This window comes from Neoarius graeffei, chromosome 15 (genome assembly GCF_027579695.1).
Source record: "Neoarius graeffei isolate fNeoGra1 chromosome 15, fNeoGra1.pri, whole genome shotgun sequence".
NCBI lineage: Eukaryota > Metazoa > Chordata > Actinopteri > Siluriformes > Ariidae > Neoarius > Neoarius graeffei.
This window is the reverse complement of record NC_083583.1, coordinates 14666230-14684633: the sequence shown is the minus strand read 5'-3', so window position 1 is coordinate 14684633 and position 18404 is coordinate 14666230. Positions and strand designations below refer to the sequence as shown.

At 42.8% G+C, this 18404-nt stretch overlaps 1 protein-coding gene across 1 annotated transcript in view; it reads right to left on the bottom strand.

Moving 5' to 3' along the window:
- LOC132899192 (A disintegrin and metalloproteinase with thrombospondin motifs 7) overlaps positions 1-18404 on the bottom strand; it is a 222861-nt gene that overhangs the window by 37093 nt on the left and 167364 nt on the right. Inside the window, exon 23 of the mRNA XM_060940894.1 lies at positions 9443-9614. Coding sequence (XP_060796877.1) covers positions 9443-9614 — 172 coding nt within the window. The remainder of the gene's footprint in view (positions 1-9442; positions 9615-18404) is intronic.

Below are 18404 nucleotides of genomic sequence, written 5' to 3'. Positions count from 1 at the left end.
CAGTTCAAAATTTGGTGTCAGAACGGAACCCATTCCCTGTTGGTGGAAAAGGGTAGCACATTCACACCTATGGGTAATTTAGAGTAGCCAGTTGACCACATGTCTTTGGACTGTTAGAGTAAACCTATAAAGGCAGAGGGAGAACATACAAACTCCACACAAAAGGCCTCTGGTCGATGGTTCGAATCCAGAACCTTCTTGCAGTGAGGCAACAGTGCTAACCATTGCGCCACTTGTAGTATGACTTAATATATGCAAAAGAAAATGATAGGCCGACTTTAACTATGTGAGATGAAATTTTAAATGCTGATGCACAGCAGATTTAAGCTGCGCTTTTATTATTGAACCAACTGCTTGTCAACACAGACATGAAAAATCATCACCCTTTTAGTACCTCTGCCAACTTTGTTGGAGGAGGTTATGTTTTCACCTCTGTTTGTTTGTTTACCTGTTCCCAATGTAACTCAAAAAGTAGTGAACAGAATTTGATGAAATTTGGAGGAAAGGTGAGCCATGGGCCAAGGAACAACTGATTAGATTTTGATGCAAATCCAGATATGCATGTATGTTCGAGGGGCTGATCTTGGAACTGCTCTTCGCTGATGACTGTGCCCTTCTTGCTCACACTGAGGAAGCACTACAGACAGCCATGAATCACTTTGCTGATGCAGCTCGAGCGTTTGGCTGAGCCGTCAACCCGAGGAAAACGGCAGTCATGTACCAGCCACCTCCTCAAGGAACGTACATGCCACCCAAAATCTCCATTGATGGTCATCAACTAAATGCCACAGACCAGTGCACATACCTAGGCAGTGTCATCTCCAACAACACCACAGTCACTAAAGGTGTGGACCATCGCCTCTCCAAAGCCAGCAGCTCCTTTGGGTACCTTCAGGATAGAGTGTGGCAAAATCTAAAGGCCCTTTTCCACTACCCTTTTTCAGCTCACTTCAGCTCGCTTCAGCTCACTTCAGCCCGACACGGCTCGCGTTTCGACTACCAAAAAACAGCACGACTCAGCTCGCTTCAGCCCTGCTTAGCCCCTAAAACTCGCACCGTTTTGGAGTGGGGCTGAAGCGAGCCAAAGTGAGCCAAGTGAGTCTGGGGGCGTGAGCAGACACTCCCCTGTGCACTGATTGGTGAGGAGGAGTGTCCTCACATGCCCACACACGCCCCGCGAGCACGTTGGGATCTGTAAACACCGTAAACCCGGAAGAAGAAGAATTACGAATTACGAGAATTTCTGAAGCCTTATGCGCCTCGCCTCATCTATACGCTCTTGCCAGTATCTGTTGGCGTTGTCGGTGACAACAAGCCACAGAACCAAGACCAGCAACACTAACGACTCCATGTCCATGTTTATTGTTTACTATCCGGGTTGTGAGACTACCGCTTAAAAGCTCACTGATGTCACTGTTTGCGCTGCTTAACGACATCACGTGACGTCCACCCACTTTCGCTAACTCCACCCAATGTGTCCACCCACTTCCAGCCAGCACGGTTCAGCGCGGTTGTAGTCGAAATGCAACTCCAATAGCCTCACTCAGCTCGACTCAGCACGGCACGGCTCAGCCCGACTCAGCCGCGTTTGTAGTGGAAAAGCGGCATAAATGTCTAAAGTCCTTCCTGCACCATATGGCGCATTAGGCGGCGCCGATCTCCGTTTCTGTCGCCCTCGGCCTCTCGCCTATTACATAGCTAGGGTTACAGTGGGGGGCTGGTACTCTGGTAACCACGGGAGTTTGGCAAAATCACTCCCTGAGATTCTCTACAAAGATCCAGGTATATAAAGCAGTTGTTGTCAGTACCCTGCTGTATGGCTCTGAAACATGGGTCCTATACTGGAGGCACATCAAGCTGCTGGAACGCTTCCATCAAAGATGTCTCTGTCCCTTCTCAGGTATAAAGTGGCATGACTATGTCACTAACACGGAGGTTCTGGAGAAAGCAGATCTCCCAAGCATGGAGGCCATGTTGATGCTGCAACAGCTGCGCTGGGCCAGCCACATCATGCACATAGACAACTTCAGAATGTCAAAGGCTGTCTTCTACGGTGGGCTGCGTGATGGCAAATACAGCATAGGAGCTCCACGCAGACGCTACAAAGACCAGCTGAGGCAGCAGCTGGCTTGCACTGGCAGTGATCACCGCAACTGGAAGTCGCTGGCGACAGATAGAAGTACTTGGAGGTCCTCCACCAGTAGAGCTGTCCAGAACTTCGAGGAGAGAAGAGTATGAGCTGTCCAGGAAAAGTGCAGGCAACAAAAAGAGCCAGCCACTTAGACATCTTCCTGTAGCGACCAGGTCTTCCCTTGCCCAAATTGTTCCAGACCATGCAGATAAAGGATCGGTCTGTTCAGCCACCAGAAGGCTTGCCTTTCCCAGACATTTGGACACTCTTCCCAGTATTGATCTTTGGACACAAAGACAGATGTGATTATTTAAGTCAACCAAAGGCAAAATGGAAATCATAGGTCCTGTATAAGCTGTATAAGGCTAAAAATATCTATGTGTGTGTGGCAGCCTGGGAAAAGCTATACAGTCAGGTCCATAAATATTTAGACATCAACAAATTTATTATTTTGTAGCTAGTAGTTTCGTACGGTGTCACACCTCCAGTTGAGCATCTCTAAGCCAGTTGTTAAAGGTGTCGCCTCCTTCACGTATAGTGGCGTAGCCCCCGGCACTGCTGTTACTGGGCAGTGCAACACTAGGTGGTCAGTGTCTTGTGGGGAGTCCTGACATTTAGAGCATACAGGGGACTCTATATAGCCCCAATGATGCAAACTGGCGGCTGTTCTGGCATGTCTTGATCCAAGCCTGTTTGCTTGAGTCCACTGTCTTCTAGTTTGGTTGAGGAAGCCAGATAGTGGATTGGTGGGGTCCTCTATTAGTTCCCCATCTCTGGGAACATTTTGGTTCCATTCCTCTCTCCAGGAAGTTTTCCTTCTTGGTCTTATAGAAGGGTGTTCATGATTTTAATCTTGAGGTGGTAGGTGTGACTTCTATTATTTGTTTGACTGTTATGGCACTTTCTGTGTTTGAGATGCGCTGATGTTGTTTTTGAGTGATCTCTTCTCTGCGAAGATATGGTGGAGCAATGTTGCTCATTGTTGGTAGCCATTCTACTGGTGTTGATTTGATGGCACCAGATATGATTCGCATGCTTTCATTCAATTTTGTAGCTGTCTACCAGAATATACTGGAGTTAAAAAATAAGACTTTCAGCTTTTATTTCAAGGGTATTTACATCCAAATTGGGTATGTGGTGCACTTTTTAGATGTCGTCCCACTCCTTTTAAAGGGGCTAAAAGTAACTGGACAATCATCTGCTCAGTTGTTCCATGGCCAAGTGTATGATATTCCCTTGTTAGCCCATCTGGCTGACAGGCGATGAGCTTATACCATCATGTGTTGTCTGTCATCCGTTCGTCATCCAGATTTCACAAAAATTGCTTCTTCTCTCTATGCATATTTGCATAATTGCAATTAATAATAAAGATATGGAGTAATTAAGCCCTAACGAGCAGTTTCCACACAAATATCTTCTTCTCCCTCAATTCTTCACCGATTTTGATTCTCTCTAGCATGAAAGAAGGGGTACCTAGGGTGCATATAACTTCTACCCAGATTTGCTTAATTACAATTACTGAAGTTATGGACTAATTAAGGCTTAATGAGCAGTTCAACAACGACAACAACAAAAAAAAATCACTTCTTCTTGGTCAATTCCTTGCCGTTTTGGATTCTTTCTGGCAAATAGGTCAGTATTCCTAGGCTGTATATAGCGTCTGTATATAGTGTATATAGTTTGCAACATTTATTACACAAGGTGGCCCACTTTAGATTGTTCCTTCTGGACTAGATGGGGCCGGAGTGACCGCCGCCGTCATTGATGGTCTCGTTATTTCCCTTACAGGTAAGTATTGCAGATACAGTAAAAGGTCTAGAGTTGATTTCAAGTGTTGTATTTGCATTTGAAAGTCCAAAGAATTGTCACTGCCAGTGAATCAAGATATCATTAGGCTGGAAAATAAAATCAAATTAAATCAAAGCCAGCAGAGAGAAACGTTAGCAGCCATGGCCTGAAGGTGAGAGAACTAGCCTTGGGCCCAAAGGGTCACCGGTTTGAGTCCTAGGCCCGGCAGGAAAAATGTGAGGGGAGTTGAGTGAATGAACAGCACTTTCCCCTCCCTCTGTATCATGACTGAAGTGCCCTTGAGCAAGGTATCTAACCACCAAATATTCCTTGGATGCTGTAGCACAGCTGCCCACTGCTCTGAGTGTGTGTGTTCACTGCTTCAGATGGGTTAAATGCAGAGGAGGGATTTCACTGTGCTTAAGTGTACATGTGATAAATAAAGGCTTATTCGTCGCCTTCTTCTTCTTAAAAACAAATGTTCTGGCGAGCTCAGGAACACCAAAAGGCCACAAAAGTTGGATGTAAGCAAATCTGTGTCAACATCAACAATGAAGAGAGGACTTCACCAGGGTAAATACCACAAGATGGAAACCATTAGGAAGCCTCAGAAACACGAAGATCTGATTAGATTTAGCCAAAAATATCAAAATGTCTTCAGTTCTACAACATCCTATGAGACAAAGATCAAGATCAAGTCAAGTCAACTTTATTGTCAAATATGCTATACATGCTCGACATACAGCACAGATGAAATTTCAGTCCTCTCTGACCCACAGTGCAAACAGATAAAGATAAAGATCAAAGATCCAGATGAGATAAAGATCAACTTGCACCAGAATACTAAGAAAACAGAGCATGGTGAAGAGAAGAAACAGCTCATGATCAAAAGCATACCACCTTATCTTATGGTGTAGGCATGCATGGCTACCAGTGGAACTGCTTCCCTTGTATTTATTGATGATGTGACTGCTGACAAAAGCATGAATTGTGAAATATCTGTCTTCTCTGATTCAGCCAAATGCTTGAAAACTCACTGGGCGGCACTTTCTAGTTCAAGTGCAGATAGGCGATGATCCGAGGCATAATTCAAAAGCAACCCAAGACATTTTTAAAGCAAGGAAGTGAAATGTTCTGCAATGGTCAAGTCCATCACCTGAGCATGCATTTCACTTGCTGAAGACAAAACTGCAGGCAAAACACCTCATGAACAAACAACTACGGTACATCGTTCACCCAATTTGCATGTGAATACTGCTGCCTCAAATTAAAGCTGAAAGGCTACGCTTATTTAATTTCAACTCCAACATACTGCGACTATAGAATAGAAAATACACCACAGCATGCAACGTACTGCTCAATACTTTGTCAAATGTCAGAGTGAGGTCTATAAAAGAGGTTTCAGGCATATAGGTATTTGATTTCTCAAAGTAGATGGCATTTAGAGATCCTGGGAAGCATCAAGAAAACAAGCTAGCAGCAATTTGTCTCATCTCATCTCATTATCTCTAGCCGCTTTATCCTTCTACAGGGTCGCAGGCAAGCTGGAGCCTATCCCAGCTGACTACGGGCGAAAGGCGGGGTACACCCTGGACAAGTTGCCAGGTCATCACAGGGCTGACACATAGACACAGACAACCATTCACACCTACGGTCAATTTAGAGTCACCAGTTAACCTAACCTGCATGTCTTTGGACTGTGGGGGAAACCGGAGCACCCGGAGGAAACCCACACGGACACGGGGAGAACATGCAAACTCCACACAGAAAGGCCCTCGCCGGCCCCGGGGCTCAAACCCAGGACCTTCTTGCTGTGAGGCGACAGCGCTAACCACTACACCACCGTGCCGCCGCAGCAATTTGTGTGTCTGTATAATGTTAAAGGCCTTCCAGAGTAAACAATACAAAACACAACATGCTGTTTAAAAGCACACAAGATGTGCCCATGGCTTACGGTTATTTAGCACAAAAGCAATACTTTAGTGGAAGTTTCTTTCATTTGTTTACATACCATAACTGTTGGTTACTTCTTAGTCGGCAAAACACGTTGTCGAGCAGGGCAAGAGACATAATCCCCCAGTTAATTAATTTGGCAAACTGGTAAGTATTGACAGTCAGTTGAATTTGTGATATGATCAGATGTGACTGAAGTTATCTATGAAGGTGCCCACAATTCAAGGCTTGTTACGGCTTAACTACAAATATCCAAAGACACCAAAGAATCGGATTTTCAGTCCACGTTTCATGGATCAACAACTGATCCTTAACATGCACAGCAGCAGAAATTCCAGCTTCCAGTCCCGAAGCAATCATAACAAGAAGACAGAGTCATCTATATCCCCTGCTCTATATACCAACTATATATCAAGTTTCAAGATATTATTTGTCATATTTTTCAAGTTCTGCTGCAGGAAACCAACCCTACCTCTTTACACTGACCTCAGCAGCCCATAACCCACCAGACCTTTGGTCCAGGTGAGCTAAAAATTAAAACTTCTCACATTTCTCAGGATCAAAAGGCACATATAGATTACTTAATCAACACATATACCAACTTTCAAGACCACACCGCTCATAGTTTTCAAGTTCTGCTCTGGACACAAAACCTACCCCTAAGACTAACCTGAGAGACTAAGTCTGAAATTGTTTCCATGGAAACATGAAAAATTTTAAATTCTCTAATTTCTTAGTATGAAAAGGCACATCTACTGTACATCACCTTGTTAACATGTATACCAAGTTTCAAATCCGTATCATGAATAGTTTTGCATATATGCTCCGGAAACGAACATTGCTCTTAGAAACTTAATCAAGATGTATTTTGTATGTAAAAATTTGAAAAATACTTTTTTTCAAAAATCCAAAATAGCAAACGGTACCAGTGCACATGTTGCTTGATATGTATACAAAGTTTCATGAAAATATCTTCAAGAGTTTTAAAGATATGGCCAGAAACAAAAATGTGACCGGACAGACAGACAGCCGGAACCCGTTTTTATATCCCCTGGACGGACAGCCAGACGGATGTACGGAACCCGTTTCTAAAAGGCACATCTACATCACCTTGTTAACATGTATACCAAGTTTCAAATCCGTATCATGAATAGTTTTGGATATATGCTCCGGAAACGACATTGCTCTTACTGTAGAAACTAAGTCAAAATCTATTTTCTATGTAAAAATTTGAAAAGTACTTTTTTCCAAAAATCCAAAATAGCAAAAGGCACCAGTTCACATGTTGCTTGTTGTGTATACAAAGTTTCATGAATATATCTTCAGTAGTTTTAGGCCCTGTCCACACGGCAACGGATTCAGGTGAATCTGATAAAATTGTTTATCGTTTCAGCCTGGCGTCCACACGGCACCGGCGTTTTGGGTGCCCCACAACGATATTTTTTGAGAACGGGTTCCAGAGTGGAAAAATCTGGCAACGGCGCCATTGCGAAGTCGTCTGGATGAGTAGAACGGATTTGTTTACGATGACGTCACAACCACATGACTAGAACAAGCAGCACTCTCGCTGTTTTGTATGAACCACTGCATTGCATTCACTTTTGTATACAGCTTTTCTTTTAAATAAACAAGTAACTGAACCATTTCTTGAATTTCTTTTTTTTATTGGATAAGACTGCTTTTCAAAATGTTCACACACAATATAAAAAGTTATATAAATTATATAAAAATGCTTTTCAAAATGTTCACACAATAAGAAAATTAAGTTATATAAAACTATGCACACTAATAAAACTAATTTGTACACACAGAAGGCACGATTTCCTCGCGTAGTCGCAGCCATCTTCTTGTTGTTGTTGTGTGTTTGTTCCTGACAGTGCTTCACACCAGGTAGAAGAAGGGGTTTATGCGCATGCGTTTACTACTTCTATTGTTCTGGTGTCTCCGATGGGGCCGTCTTACAGTGCCCCTAGTGGTGTTGCATGTGTATTGCATCGTTTTCAGCAAGCGTTGCGTTGCCATATGTACCTGATATTTTACTGATCCATTGCCCATGTGGACGCGATATTTTTTAAAATAAAATCTCGTTGCCGTTGTCGTGTGGATGTAGCCTTGAAGACATGGCCCAGAAACGAAAACGTGACCGGACAGACGGACAGCCAGACAGACGGAATCCGTTTCGCGGGGGATAATAAACCCCTTCCTATAACAAGATGAGTATTTTTTTCCAATTACTGTGACCATAATCCAGAGTAATGCTAAAGAACTTAGAGTTGTTCTAAGAGACTTTAGAACTTGTGCTAAAAGACTTTTGTGCTAAATAACCGGATACCGTGCCCACTGCCTCTGATGACAGCTTGAAATTATTATCTATACAAAGCCAAGTGCAGAACTTGCCACTTATCCTAACAGCCCAAACTACAACCTTTCACAAACCGTCAAGACTGAGGAACTACACTGACATGTAACGGAAAACTTTCCAATAAAAAATCCCATCAGTATTTCCAAAGTAATGAGTGCTTTATTGAAACAGTGTATACAAGTTGAATATTATTAGAAATAATTCAGCCATTTCCTGCTTTTGAAATGGGTTGTTGCTCTGCTGGCTGATTTGCATTCCAATAAAATACAAACATTTCGCACAGCGCAGCACGGTTAGGTAAGAGTACATCACTGTATTTATATCACTTGCTTGAAATGTAAATGAAAGCTGCATGGAGGTATTTTGCTTCAATGAAAATATGCATCAGTGATAGCTTCTGCAAACTTTAACCACCGTAGGGATTAAAGAACATAGAAGAGAAATGGGGTCTGCAAAATATAAATACACACGTGTGCATTCTACTTTATTAAATCACCCGTGATTGAAAAAAAAAAACATTAAACAGTTAACTGGACTGCGACGATAATAGTAATGAACAATATCTGTACAAAGGAGCCATTTGGGAAATAAATACTGTAATTTTTTAAAAAAAGTGACAATATTGACTGAACTCACTGGCCACTTGATTAGCAACACCCATCCACCTGCTGTTTTATGCAGTTCTCTAATCAGTCAATCCCTTGACAGCAGCACAATGCATAAAAGCAGAACGTCAAGGACGTAGCAGCTCATCTGGCCTGCCATCAAAACAACCATCCATCCTTCCATCCATCCATTATCTGTAGCCGCTTATCCTGTCCTACAGGGTCGCAGGCAAGCTGGAGCCTATCCCAGCTGACTATGGGCGAGAGGCGGGGTACACCCTGGACAAATCGCCAGGTCATCACAGGGCTGACACATAGACACAGACAACAATTCACACTCACATTCACACCTACAGTCAATTTAGAGTCACCAGTTAACCTAACCTGCATGTCTTTAGACTGTGGGGGAAACCGGAGCACCCGGAGGAAACCCACACGGACACGGGGAGAACATGCAAACTCCACACAGAAAGGCCCTCGCCAACCGCTGGGCTTGAACCCAGGACCTTCTTACTGTGAGGTGACAGTGCTAACCACTACACCACCATTTTACACCAGAGTTCAGTTTAAGGGAATGATATTATAATAAACTGCATGACTCACCAGATGTGTCGCTATCACAGTCGTGAAGGTTACACTGGCGTGTGTTTTCTGGCCAGGGCTCGTGATCACACTGGGCCTCCTTGTCTTGCTCCGTTTCCTCCTCCAGCTCTGCTTTTGTGTTCACACACTTGACGAGACGGTGCTGTACACCTCCACCGCAAGACGCCGAGCACTGCCAAAACACAGCACACACTTTACTTAACACTTAACCATTCTGCATGGTTCTATGAGTGCTATTTTTAAGTTGCAAAAATAAAAATGATTGTGTTCCATAAAATGTCCTTGTGACAAGTTTGCCTGAGGGAGGATTTTACACTCATCAGAGAGCAGCTTTAATTAAAAGCTGAACTGCACACACATAGGCATGCACACAGTGTATCCACGCAACAATGGAACCTGGCTCATGCTGAGCAGTGCGTGAGTTCACCGTGTGTTGGGAGCTGAAGAACAGAAAAGCTTCCCAGGGATGGTGACATGGAGATGGATTAGAGGCTGCCCTCTGAATCAAAGCTTTGGTTTTGTTCCAGCTTGTAGTCGACACCCACCATGACTCACCAAACTGAGTGCCCAGAGTATCTCTCTGCCTCATTAGTTTTTGTAAAGCTTGATATACAGCTCCTTTGCGATATTGTACATTTGTGCTTCTCACTGGAGATTTTTCTTTTTCTTTTTTTGCCCTTTTTTTCTTTTTGTGACTGTATGGGTTGATGTTTGCTTTTATTTGAATTTTTTGTCCACCAGTTGTGGTGTAGCTCCAGACCCAGTTTTGGGCATTGGTTTCATCAGGCCTTGGTCCACCATGGGTGATGCCTGTGCTCCTCACTATGGACAGCAGTGAGCTTGTTGTTCTTTCTAACATCGGGATTGTCCAGTGCTCTGTGCAGAGGTGCTTCTGTGCTCGCTTTCTGGATCCATGGTGTAGTGTTCCGAGCAATGTTGCCCAGTGGCTGTGCAGGTAGTGTGGGATATACCTTCATGCACCTTTTGGTGGGATTATGGGTAGCTACGCCACCGGAATTACATCCTGACCTTCTTTTGGTGGACTTTTTTTTTTTTTGGTAAATGTAAAGCAACCTTGTGTGAGAAAGGCGCAATATATGTTGAAATTCTCATCTCATCTCATTATCTCTAGCCGCTTTATCCTGCACTACAGGGTCGCAGGCAAGCTGGAGCCTATCCCAGCTGACTATGGGTGAAAGGCGGGGTACACCCTGGACAAGTGGCCAGATCATCACAGGGCTGACACATAGACATAGACAACCATTCACACTCACACCTACGGTCAATTTAGAGTCACCAGTTAACCTAACCTGCATGTCTTTGGACTGTGGGGGAAACCGAAGCACCCGGAGGAAACCCACGTGGACACCATGCAAACTCCACACAGAAAGGCCCTCACCGGCCACGGGGCTCGAACCCAGGCCTTCTTGCTGTGAGGCGACAGCGCTAACCACTACACCACCATGCCGCCCATGTTGAAATTATTATTATTATTATTATTATTATTGTTGCCAGATATTTGTACGGCAAATATCTGAATAAACAGTACTTGGGACAAAATGGCCATCTAAAATCATATTTAACAGTTATTCTATGAAATCGAGTCGTACATGAGCTGATAGCTGACGAAGGCGCGTAGCACCGAGTCGGCTATAAGCCATGTACGACGAGATTGAGTGGAATATCTGTTTTATCATCTCCATGTTCATTGGATTTTGAGAAACAGAGCATTTTTATTTTTATTTTTTACAAATTCGATAAATAGAAACTTTATACAAAACATCTGACAAAATCATTTCTGCTTAGAATGTAAACAAACCGGCGAAATGACAGTAGCAATTTATGAAAAATGCGATAAAAATAATTCTTGAAAAATTAAAAAAGATATGTTCTTATCGTCAAATACTTTTATTCCATATTTTGTTGCTTTTTTTGTATTTTTTGGGATTTTCTTTTCTTCTTTAGGGTTTTTTGGCGGTTGGCAAACCAACTTAAAGGTGCATTACCGCCACCGACTGGGCTGGAGTGTGGAACAAGAGATATTGGGGGGGGGGGGGGGGGGGGGGAGTATATTCTTTTAACTATTTCTATTTCTTTTAAATATTTGATCATTTCTGGGGTTTTGTTTTCGAATAGAGTTTTTATTTCGTCCTCGGTTGGTTCAGTAACACGCTCCGCCATTTTGTTTTTCTCTACTCATTGTATATGAGCTGATAGCCTTGTAGTAGAGTAGCCAATCAGAGAGCGTGATTGCTCATATCCAGTGAATGTGGATAGAATAAAGCTAAATATACAGTACCAGTCAACACAGTACTGAGTATGATCAGAGCCTTCCACAAAGCAAGGCAGATATACAGATATACTGCAAACATAATTGCTAGTGACCTAGTTCACAGCTGTGAGCACTAACATATCCATGGTCATTGTTTACATTCATTATGATAATGTTCGTTTTTTTCTTCCATGTGAATGAGACATGAGGTAGTTGGATATAACAATCAGTGCGTTTACATGCACATAGAGAAAATCGAATTTCTGCCATAGCTCGACTGAAATCAAAGTTCTAAATGCCATGGAAATCGAACCGAACTGGATTTCTCGTAATCGAGCTACGCGACCTAGATTATGCGATTGTAGCCGAGCTACTTAGTGCATGTAAACCCTATCGAGCTACGTAGTCGAGCTACTTACTTCAGCACTGCCCCTTCCGGAAGTGATGAGTGATGAGACCACAAGCGGGAAACACAACAGCCTCGGTCGGCATGACAACAGTAGTACTAGCGAGCAGCAGAAGAGGTCAGGAGGAAAAACATCTCTTGATGTTGCTGTCCTCGTCGTCGTTCTTCTTGTGAACACGGAACTGATAACTTTGTTTACACTCTTGAATAGCTCTTCTTCATGACGACAACCAGAAGTGTACCAACACGATGGGGCGTGTAGCGCCACCTGTGGTTCGGGTGCACAATGTACCTCACACAATAGCTTGAGTTCCTTGTGTGCATGTAGGATTGGATTTCTCTGGCACCCCTGCTGGGACCCTTAGCTCGATTACCGACAGTAGCTCGATTTGGATGTGCATGTAAACGCACTGAATGACATGCTACGCCCCTCTTCCTAACGCTCTCTCTCATGGACTTGTCCTCCAGCAGTACTCAGGCAGTGCACGTTCATGTGTTTTGGAAGAGTGGCTTTGGATGGAGCGTTGAAGAGAGGGGGTGGGATTTTTCAGTTGGATACTTTTAAAATCTATCTTACTCTTGCTGCTTTCTCCAAAATGACCTACTCTGCTTTTCATGCATGCATCTCGCTAACTAGCTCTGCCTACATTATAACTTTGTTAGTTACCATTTTTTAACCTGGTCAGTTAGGACTGGGGAGCACACTGGAGCTTATCTAGCTAATTAATTTATAATTAGTCCATGTGCATGAACACAAAGGAGATAATATTTATGCAGTACGGCGAACATGGCCAAATGAAACGTGATTAGAGTTGGAAAATCTGCACAGATGAGAAAAATTTATTGAGAATGCACAATGAGTCAGAAAGCAATGAACCCACTAATGGCTTCTTCAAACTGCTAAACTACAAAAACAAGCAAGCCAGACGACACACACTCAAAGACGGGCTCTTTAATGATTCACGGCACAGAAATGCTCCAGGTCTTTCAAAATCTCTCCAGGTAAAGGAGGTAAAAAGCAAACTAAGTTACGTGTCAAGAACTGGAATGACTTTTGTAATTCTAACTCAAACTCTAAACAGTGAACATTCCTGGGTTGGATGAATGCTGACAGTATAGATTTAAAGTCTAGACGTCTGCCACGTTAAACCAATTGTTCATTCGGCAGAGGGTTTTACAAGTGTGTTTACATAACAGAAGGCTGAAGGAGTTTGTGAAATCATGGCGGGAAGGTGGAGAAGTTTATGAGATTTGGCTAGCAATTTAGACATCATGTTGCATTATGTGTATATCATTCGTATCCAGTGTTTATTTATGGAAATTTAGCAACTAGCAGACTGTCTATCTACAGTACTTCCTTTCATTTTGGATTACAGATATTGTTTCAGCAGTGAAAGGAAGGTCAACACTCTTGGAAGCAATATTAAATGAAATAAAAAATATATGCATGAGATTACAATATTTAATTCCAGATGGTATGATGTATTACTTCTTAAATCTTCCAGACGACTTTTGCACTTTATTTACCCGGAACACCAGACGAATGACTACGGAGCAATGTTTTCCGTGTCTCTGACTCAGATAATATGCTGAGCAAAGGATGTTTGAATTTAGGGATAATACATAAACAAACACTCTTAAATCTTTAAATGATTCTGCGTTCATCCACAGAGCTCTATCCAAAACAATGAACCAAGTCATGGTTTAAAAACAAATAATAATTCAAACATTTTTTTTTACCCACTTTTTGTTTATCACATATAGTGGTGCTTGAAAGTTTGTGAACCCTTTAGAATTTTCTATATTTCTGCATAAATATAACCTAAACATCATCAGATTTTCACACAAGTCCTAAAAGTAGATAAAGAGAACCCAGTTAAACAAATGAGACAAAAATATTATACTTGGTCATTTATTTATTGAGGAAAATCATCCAATATTACATATCTGTGAGTGGCAAAAGTATGTGAACCTTTGCTGTCAGTATCTGGTGTGACCCCCTTGTGCAGCAATAACTGCAACTAAACGTTTCCGGTAACTGTTGATCAGTCCTGCACACCGGCTTGGAGGAATTTTAGCCCGTTCCTCCGTACAGAACAGCTTCAACTCTGGGATGTTGGTGGGTTTCCTCACATGAACTGCTCACTTCAGGTCCTTCCACAACATTTCCATTGGATTAAGGTCAGGACTTTGACTTGGCCATTCCAAAACATTAACTTTATTCTTCTTTAACCATTCTTTGGTAGAACGACTTGTGTGCTTAGGGTCATTGTCTTGCTGCATGACCCACCTTCTCTTGAGATTCAGTTCATGGACAGATATCCTGACATTTTCCTTTATAACTCGCTGGAATAATTCAGAATTCATTGTTCCATCAATGATGGAAAGCCATCCTGGCCCAGATGCAGCAAAACAGGCCCAAACCATGATACTACCACCACCATGTTTCACAGATGGGATAAGGTTCTTATGCTGAAATGCAGTGTTTTCCTTTCTCCAAACATAACGCTTCTCATTTAAACCAAAAAGTTCTATTTTGGTCTCATCTGTCCACTAAACATTTTTCCAATAGCCTTCTGGCTTGTCCAGATGATCTTTAGCAAACTGCAGACGAGCAGCAATGTTCTTTTTGGAGAGCAGTGGCTTTCTCCTTGCAACCCTGCCATGCACACCATTGTTGTTCAGTGTTTTCCTGATGGTGGACTCATGAACATTAAAGTGCATATCACGGGTAAATTCAGGAGCAAAATCAATAAAATTCTCCTGTTTTATATTAAACTTTGGTCAAATATCTGTCACATTTTGCATTTTGTGCAATTTTTTACCTTGCGCAATACCAGAAAAATTCAGTTGAAATCAAGCCATTTGGGGCGAATTGGTCCGCCTCTGAAAAAACTTGGCATTTGGATTTCCCGGCAAACATTGATTTTCATGACGTCATGTGCGGGACGCCTCCCTCTGAATCCTACATCAGCGCTGGTTTGTTTATGAGAAAACGACCTGGTGGTTTTCTGCAAATTTCTTCAATGTTATCATGTAATTATTAAAATGGTTAACAGATGCATCATAGGAGGGTGTAGCAACACCAATCTTGATGGGATTAGTACTCATCGTTTCCCAAAAGACCGGACAATGAGAGAGAAATGGGAGTGCTTGGTCTACACAGGCTGTACACTGAAACTGTGCAAGCTCTCACAGCCTGCTGGTGCTTCCGCAGGTAACGTCACGAATCTGGCTCCAGACTCCCTTGGGATTTTTCCAGACGCGTTTTGTTATTTTATTTTTTTCTGCTGTAGACAGATGGCCTTGTGCAAAATTACCCTTCTGGATGAGTGTGTAAAGGGACATTCTTTCATATTAAAAAAAACAAAATTGGTCCAGAATATGCACTTTAACATTAGCCAATGTGAGAGAGGCCTTCAGTTGCTTAGAAGTTACCCTGGGGTCCTTTGTGACCTTGTCGACTATTGCACGCCTTGCTCTTGGAGTGATCTTTGTTGGTCGACCACTCCTGGGGAGAGCAACATCTCATCTCATCTCATTATCTGTAGCTGCTTTGTCCTGTTCTACAGGGTCGCAGGCAAGTTGGAGCCCATCCCAGCTGACTATGGGCGAAAGGCGGGGTACACCCTGGACAAGTCGCCAGGTCATCACAGGGCTGACACATAGACACAGACAACCATTCACACTCACACCTACGGTCAATTTGGAGTCACCAGTTAACCTAACCTGCATGTCTTTGGACTGTGGGGGAAACCGGAGCACCCGGAGGAAACCCACGCGGACACGGGGAGAACATGCAAACTCCGCACAGAAAGGCCCTCGTCGGCCACGGGGCTCGAACCCAGACCTTCTTGCTGTGAGGCGACAGCGCTAACCACTACACCACCGTGCCGCCCCAGGAGAGCAACAATGGTCTTGAATTTCCTCCATTTGTACACAATCTGTCTGACTGTGGATTGGTGGAGTCCAAACTCTTTAGAAATGGTTCTGTAACCTTTTCCAGCCTGATGAGCATCAAGAACACTTTTTCTGAGGTCATCAGAAATCTCCTTTGTTTGTGCCATGATACACTTCCACAAACATGTGTTGTGAAGATCAGACTTTGATAGATCCCTGTTCTTTAAATAAAACAGGGTGCCCACTCACACCTGATTGTCATCCCATTAATTGAAAACACCTGACTCTAATTTCACCTTCAAATTAACTGCTAATCCTAGAGGTTCACATACTTTTGCCACTCACAGATATGTAATATTGGATCATTTTCCTCAATAAATAAATGACCAAGTATAATATTTTTGTCTCATTTGTTTAACTGGGTTCTCTTTATCTACTTTTAGGACTTGTGTGAAAATCTGATGTTGTTTTAGGTCATATTTATGCAGAAATATAGAAAATTTCTAAAGGGTTCACAAACTTTCAAGCACCACTGTAACTACTATATCTGGCGAGGTACGCTGAATCAAACTCTCACAGTTACCAGAGGATCCCCCCCCCCCCCCCCCCCCCCCCATGTAATAGGCGAGAGGCTGAGGGCGAGAGAAACAACATGCCAGTACACCTTAAGGGCCTGGTTAGTACCGGTACTTGGACAGGACACTTTCTGGGAAGGCCAGGTCCTGACATGGGAGGGACTCTGATCTCAGGCATTATTGCAGATTACTCAGGAGCCAATCGGAATGCGTATACCCAATAAAACGAAATAGAAATGAAAAGTTTGCCTCTTCTGCTGGGGGCTTATTCCCCCACACCTGTGGGGAATAGGCTTGATTATATCCCTTATCAAAAAATTCCCATGCAGGGATTGGCCAAGGATGGCTCACCTGATATAAAATAGTTCCACCATTGATTCAGCAATGTATCTCGTGATGTCAAAAAAAAAAAAAAGGATATGGTGTGAGTCAGTCATGGTATATCCTGGATATACCATGAACTGATGTCACAATTTCAAGCTATACAGTCGACTCGAGTCACAGCTGTGGCTCCATGAGCATTTCTGTGTGTGTAGATCTACAGATCATGATCATGCCTAGCGAGGCAGGCGAAAGCACGGTACATTGGACATGCACAGGTTGAAGGTCGCTCCGACATAAACAACAAACAAACATGGCTGCCTCCAGTGAGTTTATGCCGAGATTCAAGCTTAACACTTTTAGTTTGGAATTTTTGACAGGTGTTATAAATATAATATACCGTGCACTGAGAGGCTCCAGGAATTATGGATTCTCTTCAGTAACTGGCATAGTACCATTTTCTGAGGGGTGTAGTCATGTCAGAGAATCCATAATTTCAACTGGAGCCTCTCAGTGCATGGGATATTAGATTACTGTAACCATAGCATCAGCGACGCTGTAGCTCAGACGGCCGTACCATGAGAAACCAGACTCATTTATAATTAGCTAAGTTGTTCTTCATGAGAACAATTAGAACAATTTGATCTTCAAAACAAAACAATCAGAACCAAAAACCATTGATAACTGAGGGAGGAGTAGCGATTTTCCTGAAAGTTCGTTAACCGGCCTAATTAGCAACTTGTTAATGAGAAATCACAAAAAAAAAAAAACAGGGAGTAACTTTTGTGCAGACTGATTAGATCTTCCAAACAAAACAATCAGAATCAAAACCCATTGAAAACTCAAGGAGGAGTATCAATTTTTGTGAATTGTGGACGGACGGACAACGGACACCACGTGATGGCAAGAGCTCATCGCCCTATGGCTGGTGAGCTAAAAATGTTGACTTGTTGGAAAACTTTTGCACTTTTCTCACTGTATTTGATGCCAGTTAATTTCTAATTATGTGTTTGTTTGCTCTATTCCACTGTTAATAAAGTTACATTCTTTATGCCATGTAATTGTTTTTGAAAAGCAAAAAAGTATGAGGCCGAATGCACCCCTTTGCCCGATATGAAAACATGATGAAAAAGGAGACTAAGGGCAAGTTTACATTAGACCGTATCTGTCTCGTTTTCTTCATGGATGCACTGTCCGTTTACATTAAACCGCCTGGAAACGCCGGGAAACGGGAATCCGCCAGCGTCCACGTATTCAATCCAGATCGTGTCAGCTCCGGTGCTGTGTAAACATTGAGATACGCGGATACGCTGTGCTGAGCTCTAGCTGGCGTCGTCATTGGACAACGTCACTGTGACATCCACCTTCCTGATTCGCTGGCGTTGGTCATGTGACGCGACTGCTGAAAAACGATGCGGACTTCCGCCTTGTATCACCTTTCATTAAAGAGTATAAAAGTATGAAAATACTGCAAATACTGATGCAAAT